The following is a 14,346-nucleotide window of genomic DNA, read 5'->3' on the forward strand; positions in this document are numbered from 1 at the left end:
ATGTTGTGCTACGGTGTGCCCAAATGAACACCACCCTGGTGTATGTGTAGTTAAGGTTAAGGTGACCAGATATTGGAAATTAAAATCATGGATTTTTTTATATGGGGCTAGCTGTGCAAAAATATATAAAAAACAATGGTATGGAACTATAGTTAACTATCAATTTTCACTATATTCCTTTCAAATACTTGTATTAATTCTAACACAGAAATGGATTACCCCTCCACAGTTACCTTAGGCTAGTCATTTTAGAATCACTTGTTTAGCAGCCTGGTGGGCATGGTTGTTCATGCAGTGGTTACATGTTTGTATCAATGATCAAACGTTCTCATAAATGGTCAAACAAGTTTGGTACAGGGATAGACAATTTGTACATGCAAATCTGACTGGATACAGCGTTTTGATTATTGAAATATAAACCTCAATATCAACAGTTGCATCTTTCTTTCTGAGGGGAAAGATCGGGGATATTTTGGGGGGGACAGCTCTAGCCAGGGACAGGCCACTAAAATTGGGGACTGTCCCTGGAAATCAGGGATGTCTGGTCACCCTATACACAGTGTATACATTCAGCCAGCCTATATGAGAGCTGAAGGCCTGTGTGTCGTGCCTCTCATCCCCTGCCAGCCTCCACTCTACAGGGGGGTGAGAACCAGAATGACTCGCAACTGCCCCTCTACTGGTCCTGCTGGAAACGCGAGGGCGACTATGATGTCTACCTGTCCCTCCCTGTCTACCTGTGCCGGCGGGACGGCAGAGGCCTGCGGTCAGGTAAAACAAAGGATGCCCACCAATGCCCCTCTTCACTGGCATCGCCGCAGCAACGGTGCCCACCCTGTCTCTCTAACATCTTCCCAAGCCTGCGTTGTGTGTGGCTGTATGCTACACCCCTGTTAACGTCAACCTTCTGGTCACTTGCGTCATCATATTGCATCATCCTGACTTGAAATGCCTCATGCCAAACGCTACCTGGATGCAACTGATGGACTAACCTATAACGGCCTGGATTGAGTGCTCTCTTCTGCTCATGCCACGTTAGGCTGCATGCGCGTAACAAGGCTGAGTGAGGTGTGGGTGTACGTGGGCGTCTGACCACCATATGTGTACTACCACCTCTGGCATGTGAATGGGGAGTAACTGAGTGTCTCCCGTGATGGCTAGCTGTGGCAGCGCAGCGCAGACCAGCCTGCCCCATAAAGGCTAATCCACACATCTGCTCTGGAGCGAGAGAGGAAAGGACAGACTCTGTTTAAAGCAGATGTTATAATCCAGTCTATAGCATGCTTCATGTCTGGCGCTCAATCAGTCTGCTGCTGTGATCTATTGTACTCTAATGCAGTATGTCTCCATGGCTTTGTATTTTAATGCTATTTCATGTTGACACATTCATCAGCAACTGCATCGAGCTTACGTATTTAAAGGTTTGCATGCAATCGCTAAATGTCTATTCCAGCTTGGTTGAACAGGGTTTTTTTATAATTCTCAGTTCAGAGATGCTAAGAAGCGATGGATGCATACTGGCCAATTCGGTTTATATATGGTCTGTGTGTGTTCTAGAGCATGTGTACTTATTCAAACCCTCACTGTAACCTTGATTGCCACATGCACCCGTTTGTAATGTAAGACCCTGTCGGATACACTCATGTGGACCCAGTCATGTGACCTGGGTTTGTGGACCTATGCATTCATGTGGACTCAGTCATGTGATCTGGGTGTGTATATCAATTCATGTGCACTCACCCATGTTACTTGGGCTCGATCTTACATGTAAATGGAGACGTAAACAAGCATGTGCACTCACTTGATCCACAGTTGAAATCCCAGATTTAGGTTAATAGTAAGTGAACATGTGTCACACACAGTGAAAATAAATTGTTTCTCCATCCCACAGGCAACCTCACCCAGGCCGGTACCAGCCTTGTGCCAACTAAGCCCTCACCACCTATGCCCCCCAAGAGGACCACCCCTGTCACAAAGCGCAACCCGGAGGACCCGTCTGCATCCACCCAGTCTGTCTCCACCCCCTCCCCTTCCCTGCTTTCTCCTGAGGACCATCATAACCACTCAGCGGGCTTCCAGATGCCTCCCCCGTCCCCGCCCTTACCCAACCACATCCCCCCTTCTCCCCCCCGCCAGCATCTGCAAGCGCACTACCTCCACCACCAGCACTCCTACCAACATCCCATCCCCCAGCCCTTGCTCTTTGACCCCCCCAGCCCCACCAGTGAGCCCCCCCAGCGGCCGGCCCCCGTCCCCCTGCACATCATGATCCAGAGGGCCCTTTCCAGCCCCGGCCCGGCCCAGCCACATCCCGACGGCTCCCAGCGCTCAGCTCACTCCCTGCTCTTCGAGACACCGCCCGAGTACCAGGGGGACCGCAGCCGGCCCCTAGCCGTCAGCATCCAGCCTCTGAAACTGTGAGTCCTATATGTCACTGTGGGTATTTCGTCAATGTTCTAGACTTGAGTAAAACACACACCTGAAACATTAGGTGTAAAGTTGGCAAGACCTTGTCTAGGACTTATGAAAGGATCTAGCCACACAATCTTTCTGTCATGCCAATGATTTATTATCAGCTCCATCAATAATGATATGTGACTGACGGCTTTTCCTATTTCTGTTGAAAATTCATCTGGTCTCCATCGCTCCATTTCTCACTATCAGGGCTGAGGATGACTACTCGGAGGAGGATGATGATGATGATGAAGAAGTGGAGGAGTATGATGGGGAGCTCCCCCAGCCAGAGCTGGAGCCACGGAGCAGGAGGTGCATGGTGGGAGAGCCCAGCATCAACGTCATCCCTGAGGGACCCAACAGCAGTGAGGAGGAGGAGGAAGAACTGCAGGACTTGCAAAGGGACGACAGCGACTCGGACGGGCCAGTGCTCTATAAAGATGAAGATTCAGACGAGGATGAGGAGGATGAGCCTCCACCCAGTATGTATCTCTGTCTCACTTGAATTGCTTTATGGATAAACATTTATACTCAGATACAGCAGCATCTTTAAAATACTGTAAAAATATATATATGCCACCTATCAGACATTTTAAACGTGAATTACAGTAGAGTGAGCGCATACACTTTTTGTATGTGACTATGATCCCTGCCGAGAATTTACCCCTCATTTGGCATTGTTAGCACTGCACTCTTACCAATTGAGCCACACATGATACCTGTACAGTACCAGTCAAAGGTTTGGACACACCTACTCATTCCAGGGTTTTTCTTTATTTTGACTGTTTTTTACATTGTAGAATAATAGTCAAAACATCAAAACTATGAAATAACACATATGGAATCATGTAGTAATAAAAAATAAAAAAAGTATATAAAATATATTTTAGATTCTTTAAAGTAGCTGCCCTTTGCCTTGATGACAGCTTTGCACACTCTTAGCATTCTCTAACCAGCTTCATGAGGTAATCACCTGGAATGCATTTAAATTAAAAGGTGTGCCTTGTTAAAATTAATTTGTGGAATTTATTTCCTTAATGCGTTTGAGCCAATCAGTTGTGTTGTGTCAAGGTAGTGGTGGTATACAGAAGATAGCCCCATTTGGTAAAAGACCAAGTCCATATTATGGCAAGAACAGCTCAAATAAGCAAAGAGAAACGACAGTCCATCATTACTTTAAGACATGAAGGTCAGTCAATGTGGAAAATTTCAAGAACTTTGAAAGATAGCCAGCAGCATACCACCCTGCATACCACTGCTGGCTTGCTTCTGAAGCTAAGCAGGGTTGGTCCTGTTCAGTCCCTGGATGGGAGACCAGATGCTGCTGGAAGTGGTGTTGGAGGGCCAGTAGGAGGCACTCTTTCCTCTGGTCTAAAAAATGTCCCAATGCCCCAGGGCTGTGACAGTCTTTCGAATGGGATGTTAAACGGGTGTCCTGACTCTCTGAGGTCATTAAAGATCCCATTGCACTTATTGTAAGAGTAGGGGTGTTAACCCCGGTGTCCTGGCTAAATTCCCAATCTGGCCCTCAAACCATCACGGTCACCTAATAATCCCCAGTTTACAATTGGCTCATTCATTGCCCTCTCCCCTGTAACTATTCTCCAGGTCATTGCTGTAAATGAGAACGTGTTCTCAGTCAATTTACCTGGTAAAATAACGGATAAATAAAAACGTTTTTTAAAAAGTGCAGTCGCAAAAACAATCAAGCGCTATGATGAAACTGGCTCTCATGAGGACCACCACAGGAAAGGAAGACCCAGAGTTACCTCTGCTGCAGAGGTACAGTTACCAGCCTCAGAAATTGCAGTCCAAATAAATGCTTCACAGAGTTCAAGTAACAGACACATCTCAACATCAACTGTTCAGAGGAGACTGTGTGAATCAGGCCTTCATGGTCGAATTGCTGCAAAGACACAACTACTAAAGAACAACAATAAGAAGAAGAGACTTGCTTGGGCCAAGGAACACGAGCAATGGATATTAGACCGGTGGAAATCTGTCCTTTGGTCTGATGGAGTCCAAATTTTAGATTTTTGGTTCTAATTGCTGTGTCTTTGTGAGATGCAGAGTAGGTGAACGGATGATCTCCGCATGTGTGGTTCCCACCATGAAGCACGGTGGAGGAAGTGTAGGGGTGCTTTGCTGGTGACTGTCTGTGATTTATTTTGAATTCAAGGCACACTTAACCAGCATGGCTGCCACAGCATTCTGCAGCAATACGCCATCCCATCAGGTTTGTGCTTAGTGGGCCTATAATTTGTTTTTCAACAGGACAATGACCCAACACACTTTCAGGCTGTGTAAGGGTTATTTGACCAAGAAGGAGAGTGATGGAGTGCTGCATCAGATGGCCTGGCCTCCCCGACCTCAACCCAATTGAGATGGTTTGGGATGAGTTGGATCGCCGACTGAAGGAAAAGCAGCCAACAAGTGCTCAGCGTATGTGGGAACTCCTTCAAAACTGTTGGAAAAGCATTCCAGGTGAAGCTGGTTGAGAGAATGCCAAGAGTTTGCAAAGCTGTCATCAAGGCAAAGGGTGGCTACTTTGAAGAATCTCAAACATTAAAATATATTTTGATTTGTTTAACACTTTTTTGGTTAGTACATTTTTATTTCACCTTTATTTAACCAGGTAGGCAAGTTGAGAACAAGTTCTCATTTACAATTGTCACCTGGCCAAGATGAAGCAAAGCAGTTCGACACATACAACAACACAGAGTTACACATGGAGTAAAACAAACATACAGTAGAAAAATAAGTCTATATACAATGTGAGCAAATGAGGTAATGCATGATTCCATATGTGTTATTTCATAGTTTTGATGTCTTCACTATTATTCTACAATGTATAAAATAGTAAAAAATAAAGAAAAACCCTTGATGAGTAGGTGTGCCCAAACTAATGACAGGTACTGTATATCTTTGTATACCTGACTACATCTCTCTGTGGTTCTTGTTCAGGTGCTTTGGCCAGCAGGGTCAGAAGGAAAGACACTTTAGCTTTGAAACTGAGTAACCGACACGCCCCAGAGAAACATGCTCGAGAGGACAACTCCAGCGGTCACACCGAACGATGCACTCCGGGACACACACCAGGACATACACACCAAGGGTCAACAGGGCTGACGTGGCAGAGCAGGGAGCAATGGGAGGCCATACGCACACAAATAGGCTCTGCACTCACAAGGTAATAGATAAAGCCACACAGTCTCACAATCATTTTCTTCTCGCTCTTTCCTTTTCTCTCCACATATACACACACTAAATCTAACACAAGGTTGATGTGATACGGATATTCTAACTTCTATCCTCTAGGCGTCTCAGCCAGAGACCCAGTGCAGAGGAGCTGGAGCAGAGAAACATCCTTCAACGTAAGTCTTTCCAACTCCCCATCACAATTTTTTCAACAGGTGAAAGCTTTGTGGTGGAGGCGTGGAGCCCTTGCCTTCACCTGTCTGATCACAGAACTTCAAGGAAGGGAGGAAGGAATCATGCACTTTTATGGAATTAGAATGGGGCCTAGGTTTTCACCTAATCACTGATCACAATCCCCACTGGTATTTCTCTCTCAGTAAGGATTCTTGTTATTTATATTAATGAGGCCACTTATCATCGTGGATTAGAAGAAAATAATTGTCGGTGTACTTTTGTATTTGTACCTTTAAGTCCCGTTGGAAATTCAAATTTTTGTGAAATGGACAACAATTGCACAATTTGGTGAATGTCTGTACAGGGTTCTAAACATTGGTTTGACTCGCTCTCTCTCTCTCCTTTCCAGCCAAGAACCAGGTAGACAGGCAGGCAGAGGTCCGAGAGATCAAACGTAGGCTCACCAGGAAGGTAAGACCAGTGACACACACGCACTACTGTTACCTGTAATAAGATAGTTCTCTCATTTAACAGAACATTTACATACAGAGGATTAACTAGAGTGAATTGTTATAAAACGAGCTAAGAGAAGATGGAAGGTAGTCTTCTTCAAGGGAGACTGGCATTGAGGCCCTTTATCTACTTCCCCAGATTCAGATGAACTTGTGGATACCATTTTGACTCACAAAACTACCTCTAACTTCTTTCATACTGAACATAAATTCATCTGACTCTGGGGAAGTAGATAAAGTTCATCATTGCCAAAATCCTGAAGTATCCCTTTAAATTCTTCATTTAACTCCTCTAGCTGAGTCAGAGGCCCACGGTTGCTGAGCTTCAGGCCAGAAAGATCTTGCGCTTCCACGAGTATGTCGAGGTCACCACAGCCAATGATTACGATCGGCGAGCGGACAAGCCCTGGACCAAGCTAACACCCGCCGACAAGGTACAATCAGCTGTCACTCATAGCTCCCTAAATCACGGCTTGTAATGCACTTATTTATTGACACCAGTATTAGAGGTCGACCGATTATGATTTTTCAACGCCGATGCCGATTATTGGAGGGCCAAAACATGCCGATTAATTGGCCGATTGTTTTTGGTTTATTTATTTGTAATAATGACAATTACAACAATACTGAATGAACACTTATTTTAACTAAATATAATACATCAATAAAATCTATTTAGCCTCAAATAAATAATGAAACATGTTCAATTTGGTTTAAATAATGCAAAAACAAAGTGTTGGAGAAGAAAGTAAAAGTGCATTATGTGCCATGTAAGAAAGCTATCGTTTAAGTTCCTTGCTTCGAACATGAGAACATATGAAAGCTGGTGATTCCTTTTAACATGAGTTTTCAATATTCCCAGGTAAGAAGTTTTAGGTTGTAGTTATTATATGAATTATAGGACTATTTCTCTGTATACGATTTGTATTTCATATACCTTTGACTATTGGATGTTCTTATAGGCACTTTAGTATTGCCAGTGTAACAGTATAGCTTCCGTCCCTCTCCTTGCTCCTACCTGGGCTCGAACCAGGAACACATCGAGAACAGCCACCCTCGAAGCAGCGTTACCCATGTAGGCAAGGGAAACAACTACTCCAAGTCTCAGAGCGAGTGACGTTTGAAACGCTATTAGCGCGCACCCGGCTAACTAGCTAGCCATTTCATATCGGTTACACCAGCCTAATCTTGGGAGTTGATAGGCTTGAAGTCATAAACAGCGCAATGCATTGCGAAGGGCTTCTGGCAAAACGCACGAAAGTGCTATTTTGAATGAATGCTTACGAGCCTGCTGGTGCTTACCATCGCTCAGTCAGACTGCTCTATCAAATCATAGACTTAATTATAACATAACACACAGAAACACGAGCCTTAGGTCATTAATATGGTCGAATCTGGAAACTATCACGTTTATTCTTTCAGTGAAATACGGAACCGTTCCGTATTTTACCTAACGGGTGGCATCCATAAGTCTAAATGTTCCTGTTACATTTCACAACCTTCAATGTTATGTCATAATTACGTAAAATTCTGGCAAATTAGTTCGCAACGAGCCAGGCGGCCCAAACTGTTGCATATACCCTGACTCTGCGTGCAATGAACGGAAAAGAAGTGACAATTTCACCTGGTTAATATTGCCTGCTAACCTGGATTTCTTTTAGCTAAATATGCAGGTTTAAAAATATATTCTTCTGTGTATTGATTTTAAGAAAGGCATTGATGTTTATGGTTAGGTGCAACGATTGTGCTTTTTCGCAAATGCGCTTTTGTTAAATCATCCCCCGTTTGGTGAAGTCGGCTGTCTTTGTTAGGAAGAAATAGTCTTCACAGTTCGCAATGAGCCAGGCGGCCCAAACTGCTGCATATACCCTGACTCTGTTGCAGAGGTGACACATTTTCCCTAGTTAAAAGAAATTCATGTTAACAGGCAATATTAACTAAAGATGCAGGTTTAAAAATATATACTTGTGTATTGATTTTAAGAAAGACATTGATGTTTATGGTTAGGTACAAGTTGGAGCAACGACAGACCTTTTTCACGAATGTGCACCGCATCAATTATATGCAACGCAGGACAGGCTAGATAAACTAGTAATATCATCAACCATGTGTAGTTAACTAGTGATTATGATTGATTGATTGATTGATTGTTTTTATAAGATAAGTTTAATGCTAGCTAGCAACTTACCTTGGCTTCTTACTGCATTCGCGTAACAGGCAGGCTCCTCGTGGAGTACAATGTAAAGCAGGTGGTTAGAGCGTTGGACTAGTTAACCGTAAGGTTGCATCCCCAAGCTGACAAGGTAAAAATCTGTCGTTCTGCCCCTGAACAAGGCAGTTAACCCACCGTTCCTAGGCCATCATTGAAAATAAGAATGTGTTTTTAACTGACTTGCCTAGTTAAAAAATATTTATATAAAAAAGAAATTTTTCAAAAATATTGGCAAATCGGTGGCCAAAAATACCGATTACCGATTGTTATGAAAACTTGAAATCGGCCCTAATTAATCGGCCATTCCGATTAATCGGTCGACCTCTAACCAGTATATCTTATTGCCCAGTAAAGAAAGTATATATTTCTGTCTTTACTTTAGTATTTAGATGCTGTTTATGCAAGTCTTCACTATTAACTTTCCCTCCTTCGTCCAGGCTGCCATTCGGAAGGAGCTCAATGACTTTAAGAGTTCTGAAATGGAGGTTCATGAAGACAGTAGGATCTATACAAGGTACTTCCTCAGCTTATGGACAACATGAAGTTATATACACCATTCCATAATATAGATCTTGAATTAACATACCAAGACATTTGTTTCGGTCCCTTTAATTTGCGGCTCTTACAGCCTTGGAAAATATATTTTTGATATGTTGAGTTGTTGTGATTGATCAAATTATTATTGATGTCCCTTTCTTTAGGTTCCACCGGCCTTAGCATCCACCCCATACTGGAAAGCACTTTCTTAACCAGTGGCCGGCAGAGTCTCTGGAGAGGAGTCGTAGGGTCTTGGTGCTCCCTAAACAGACTGCCTTTTTATGTTGCTGAATGTACTGTACAGATCATCGAGGAAGGCCCTGGAATTGACTGAACTGAAAACGGGGACTGAGGACCAGATGCAGTATTTCTCCCGGACAGTAGGGGGAACCAACTGCCAACAAAGTGGAGAGCTGGCAGATGGGCTTGACCGAGAGGGCTGACTGGGAGCCACTCTGCCGATTTGTGTTATCCCTCAGGGACTTGGTTCCACTGACAACGACCTTTTGCCGCCTCTTTCGATGTTGCCTTTTTTCTGCTTTTACTCTGTATGGCACAGTTAACCTATGTTGCAGAGATGTAAATGTAATAACGTTACAGTAATAATAGTCATAATAATGACGGCTACAATAATAAACACAGTAATAATACATGTTAGAGAGGAAGCTGCAGAAAGAGGATGAGGAGGAAGAGGACTGTGGGGTTTGCCGTTCCCAAGACTGGAAAAGCTCTGGGATAATTGTGTATAGATTTCTGTGATTGGTTAGACTGAAACTTTGGAGAGTTATACTAATGACAACTGTAATGAATAATATTTTGATCACAACAGAAATTACTGCTTTTATTTGAACCTGTTTTGTGGTGTGCATTTTTACATTTTAGTCATTTAGCAGACGCTCTTATCCAGAGCGACTTACAGGAGCAATTAGGGTTAAGTGCCTTGCTTAAGGGCACATCGGCAGATTTTGTCCGCCTAGTCGGCTTGGGGATTCGAACCAGCAAACTTTTGGTTACTGGCCCAACGTTCTTAACCGCTAGCCTGCCCTGCCTGTATTTGTATTTGGCTGTAACGTGGGGTGAGCATTTGAGCTTATACTAGTCATAGGAAAGAACACAATGAGGAGGTAGTTGGTGTGCTGTTTATTTTTTTTTTATTTTTTTTTTTGCCAGACACTGATCCCCATGCTGACAGTAGAATGCTGGTTTTTCATGTCGCAGATTTCTTCAATTCGCTGCATGAGCCAACATGTACAATTATTGAATCAATACATAATTCTTTTTTTATTTACGCTTTTTTTATTTGAATTTTTTGTACTTCTCTACATAAGTCAAACCATGCAATGCTGCAAATAATAGCTGTTTTAAAATGCTAAGATCATGATGGCATCTTAATTAAAACAAAAGTTAAAATGTTGCAAATCTTTAGAGAATGTATCAAAGTGCAGTTAGTGTAGATCAGGATTTGATTAATCAAACATGAAAAAACAATTTAGTGCATTTTACAGTTGACAGGGAATCATTTCGGCAGGAAAATACTTTTTTCTGGAGAAAAGTATCATGCATTGTCTTCTAGTCAGTAGATTACAGGGTCCTTTGCTGTACAGATGCATTTAGGTTACTGTTGTGTATCTTTTTCTTCCTTATTATTTGAAAATAAATGTTAAATATAATAAAGTATTAAATGTTGCTATTTTTCTAAGCACAAAATATTACTATATGATTAAACACTACAACAATGGGAATCTTTAAGTGTACCTGTTCAGTTTTACTTTTTTTTATGAAGTGTAGAATTTTAGTAACTGACTATAAATAGTCACCTATAATTAAAAATCTTAATCACTCTTTGTGTCTTGTTGTTGGACTTATGCCGCGTTCACGTGCTAGTCAGAACTAGGAAGTAAGACTTGCTAACTGTTTGCAGTTACACGTGCCGCATTCAAACAATTAGCAAGTCTAACATCTTCGAGTTTCCTACTTCCGACTAGCACTTCAATGCGGCATTAATAGCTCACTTGTCAATAAATATGTGCGTGCTGTACTGTAAAGTGATGGTTCACTCCAGAATGAATTGCCTAATTTAGATAGAGTCCACCTCCCGTCTTCAATTGTGAAGATCCAGCTAAGTCCTGTAATTCCAAATGAATGGGAAAGATGGGACTTCATCATTCAAGATGGTGCATTTCTCATTCATCTGGGATTCAGGCATATAGCTGAAGTTAATATGAAAAAAGATCAAATAATTTCTGGGTAACAAGTACCTTACTGTAATAGATTTCCATGAAAAGTGTTTTTTTTTAAATGCTTTTTCAAAAAACAATATTTCTCAAGCAAAATTTTTGCTAGGACTAATCACGTTTCCATCCAGTTTTTATGCGAGTAAGTCATACCGTATAAATGTTTTTTACGACAGCTGTGATCGAAACAGGAAGTTTCGGCAAAATTTTATAAATGCTGCCATTTGTTCGTAAATATTGCGGGTCTTATTCTTGTGGCATGATGCTTGACTGCTGTTTGACAAATTAAAATATTCTCGCTCTTATCCATAATAATCTCATCATGTAGACTAGCCTACCTGCACAGCCTACCCACACTCCATCTGAAAACCGTGCTCATGTGCCAAGACCACAGGAAGGCCAAAAAGATCAAGGACAGCAACCACCCGAGCCACTGCCTGTTCACCCCGCTAACATCCAGAAGGCGAGGGCAGTACAGGTGCATCAAAGCTGGAACCGAGAGACTGAAAAACAGCTTCTATCTCAAGACCATCAGACTGTTAAACAGCTATCACTAACATTGAGTGGCTGCTGCCAACATACTGCCTCAACTCAAGCCACTTTAATAATGGGAAAATTGATGTCATCAATTTATCACTTGCCACTTTATATTATTTATATTAGATCATGTTTACATAACCTACATTATTAATCTCATATGTATATACTGTACGCCATACCATCTACTGCATCTTGCCATCTTGATGTAATTAGATGTGTCACTAGCCACTTTATATGTTTTCATAACCTACATTACTCAACTCATATGTATATACTGTACTCTATACCATCTACTGCATCTTGCCATCCTGATGTAATGTATCACTAGCCACCTTACACAATGCTGCTTTATATGTTTTCATACCCTACAATACTCATCTCATATGTATATACTGTACTCCATACCATCTATTACATCTTGCCTATGCCGTTCGGCCATCACTCATTTATATATTTTTATGTACATATTCATATTCATTCCTTTACACTTGTGTGTACAAGGTAGTTGTTGTGGAATTGGTAGATTACTTGTTAGATATTACTGCATGGTCAGAACTAGAAGCACAAGCATTTCGCTACACTTGCATTAACACCTGCTAACCATGTGTATGTGACAAATACATTTGATTTGAAGACCAGAGTAGGCACATTTGCTATTTAACGCAACAGTTTTTGTGACAAAACTATCAGAGTTGGAAATGCGATGGAAAGATTTTTATTCGGTACATGAAAACGTAAGCAAAAGTATGTTTTGCGTGCACTACGTCATCATGCACTGATTTATATCCGCAACGGGTCAGCTTGTTGGAAACACACCACTTTTGGGAAAATGTGCATGTTTTTGTGTATTTTAGAATATTCGCATGAAAATGTGTCTCCAATTGAATGGAAATCTAGCTATTGTCTGGGCAGGGAAGGGAAAACTGAAAACTAGCTGTTATTGGCAGAGGTTTGGAACTGTTTGTTTTTGGTCTATTAACCAATTTACTGCATGGGGATGTCATCATCGAAAGCTGAAACTCCCAGCCTTGCAAACCTGCTGATTAGCATCAGCTGATACAATTTTGACTAGCTGGGCCTTTAAACTCCCACACCAGTAAAAATCCACTTTTCTGACATGAAAGACGATGGCCAGAGTTTACCCATGATGTAAATTAATGTTATCGTTTTAGTATGATATATTTGGATTCAGATTTTCCCTAAGACTTCTGTGTCTTCCTATGAGATGACGTGCAAATTCTTTTTGTTTCAGGACTGGTTTTTATGCCGCGTTCACAAGCTAGGATAGTCAGAATCTTTTTTTTTTTTTGACTTTTTTTTTTTTTAACACGGCATGTGATTAACTACAACCAGTTAGGAAGTCAGAAATGTCAGAGTCTCCTAGTTCGTCAAAGGAATGAGCGTTACACCGAGGCCTGTACTCTGGAGCAGGATCAATTTGGAGGTGGAGGGTCCGTCATGGTCTGGGGTGGTGTGTCACAGCATCATCGGACTGAGCTTGTTGTCATTGCAGGCAATCTCAACACTGTGCGTTACAGGGAAGACATCCTCCTCCCTCATGTGGTACCCTTACTGCAGGCTCGTCCTGACATGACCCTCCAGCATGATAATGCCACCAGCCATGCTGCTCGTTCTGTGCGTGATTTCCTGCAAGACAGGAATGTCAGTGTTCTGCCATGGCCAGCGAAGAGCCCGGATCTCAATCCCATTGAGCACGTCTGGGACCTGTTGGATTGGAGTGTGAGGGCAAGGGCCATTGCCCCCAGAAATGTCCGGGAACTTGCAGGTGCCTTGGTGGAAGAGTGGGGTAACATCTCACAGCAAGAACTGGCAAATCTGGTGCAGTCCACGAGGAGGAGTTCCACTGCAGTATTTAATGCAGCTGGTGGCCACACCAGATACTGACTGTTATTTTTGATTTTGACCCCCCCTCCCCTTTGTTCAGGGACACATTATTCCATTTCTGTTAGTTACATGTCCACGGAACCTGTTCAGTTTATGTCTCAGTTGTTGAAACTTGTTATGTCATACAATTATTTACACGTGTTAAGTTTGCTGAAAATAAACGCAGTTGACAGTGAGAGGATGTTTCTTTTTTTGCTGAGTTTATGTCTAAGACATAAACACTAAGAAAGCTCAGGAAATATATACAGTACCAGTCAAACATTTTAGAAGACATACTCATTCAAGGGTTTTTCTTTATTTCTACTATTTTCTATATCAAAACTATGAAATAACACATATGGAATCATGTAGTAACCCAAAAAAAAGAGTTAAACAAAATATATTTTATATTTGAAATTCTTCAAATAGCCACCTTTTGCCTTGACAGCTTTGCATACTCTTGGCATTCTCTCAACCTGCTTCACCTGGAAGGCTTTTCCAACAGTCTTGAAGGAGTTCCCACATATGATGAGCACTTGTTGGCTGATTTTCCTTCACTATGCAGTCCGACTCATCCCAAACCATCTCAATTTGGTTGAGG

At 42.1% G+C, this 14,346-nt stretch overlaps 1 protein-coding gene across 8 annotated transcripts in view; it reads left to right on the plus strand.

Annotated features, from left to right (window-relative positions):
• The window catches only part of phactr4b (phosphatase and actin regulator 4b), a 70,703-nt gene extending 59,776 nt beyond the window's left edge, over positions 1-10,927 (plus strand). For 7 of the 8 annotated variants that reach the window (XM_029738252.1, XM_029738253.1, XM_029738251.1 and 4 more), the window contains 9 exons: positions 628-771; positions 1,892-2,417; positions 2,665-2,936; positions 5,419-5,644; positions 5,773-5,828; positions 6,236-6,297; positions 6,635-6,772; positions 8,988-9,064; positions 9,252-10,927. In XM_029738252.1, the coding sequence (XP_029594112.1) occupies positions 628-771; positions 1,892-2,417; positions 2,665-2,936; positions 5,419-5,644; positions 5,773-5,828; positions 6,236-6,297; positions 6,635-6,772; positions 8,988-9,064; positions 9,252-9,267 (1,517 nt within the window). In that variant the 3' untranslated portion in view covers positions 9,268-10,927. The remainder of the gene's footprint in view (positions 1-627; positions 772-1,891; positions 2,418-2,664; positions 2,937-5,418; positions 5,645-5,772; positions 5,829-6,235; positions 6,298-6,634; positions 6,773-8,987; positions 9,065-9,251) is intronic. The other variant, XM_029738255.1, reaches the window with a different exon arrangement.
• Positions 10,928-14,346: the final 3,419 nt, after the last annotated feature.

The sequence above is a fragment of the Salmo trutta genome, chromosome 37, assembly GCF_901001165.1.
Source record: "Salmo trutta chromosome 37, fSalTru1.1, whole genome shotgun sequence".
Classification (NCBI taxonomy): Eukaryota; Metazoa; Chordata; class Actinopteri; order Salmoniformes; family Salmonidae; genus Salmo; species Salmo trutta.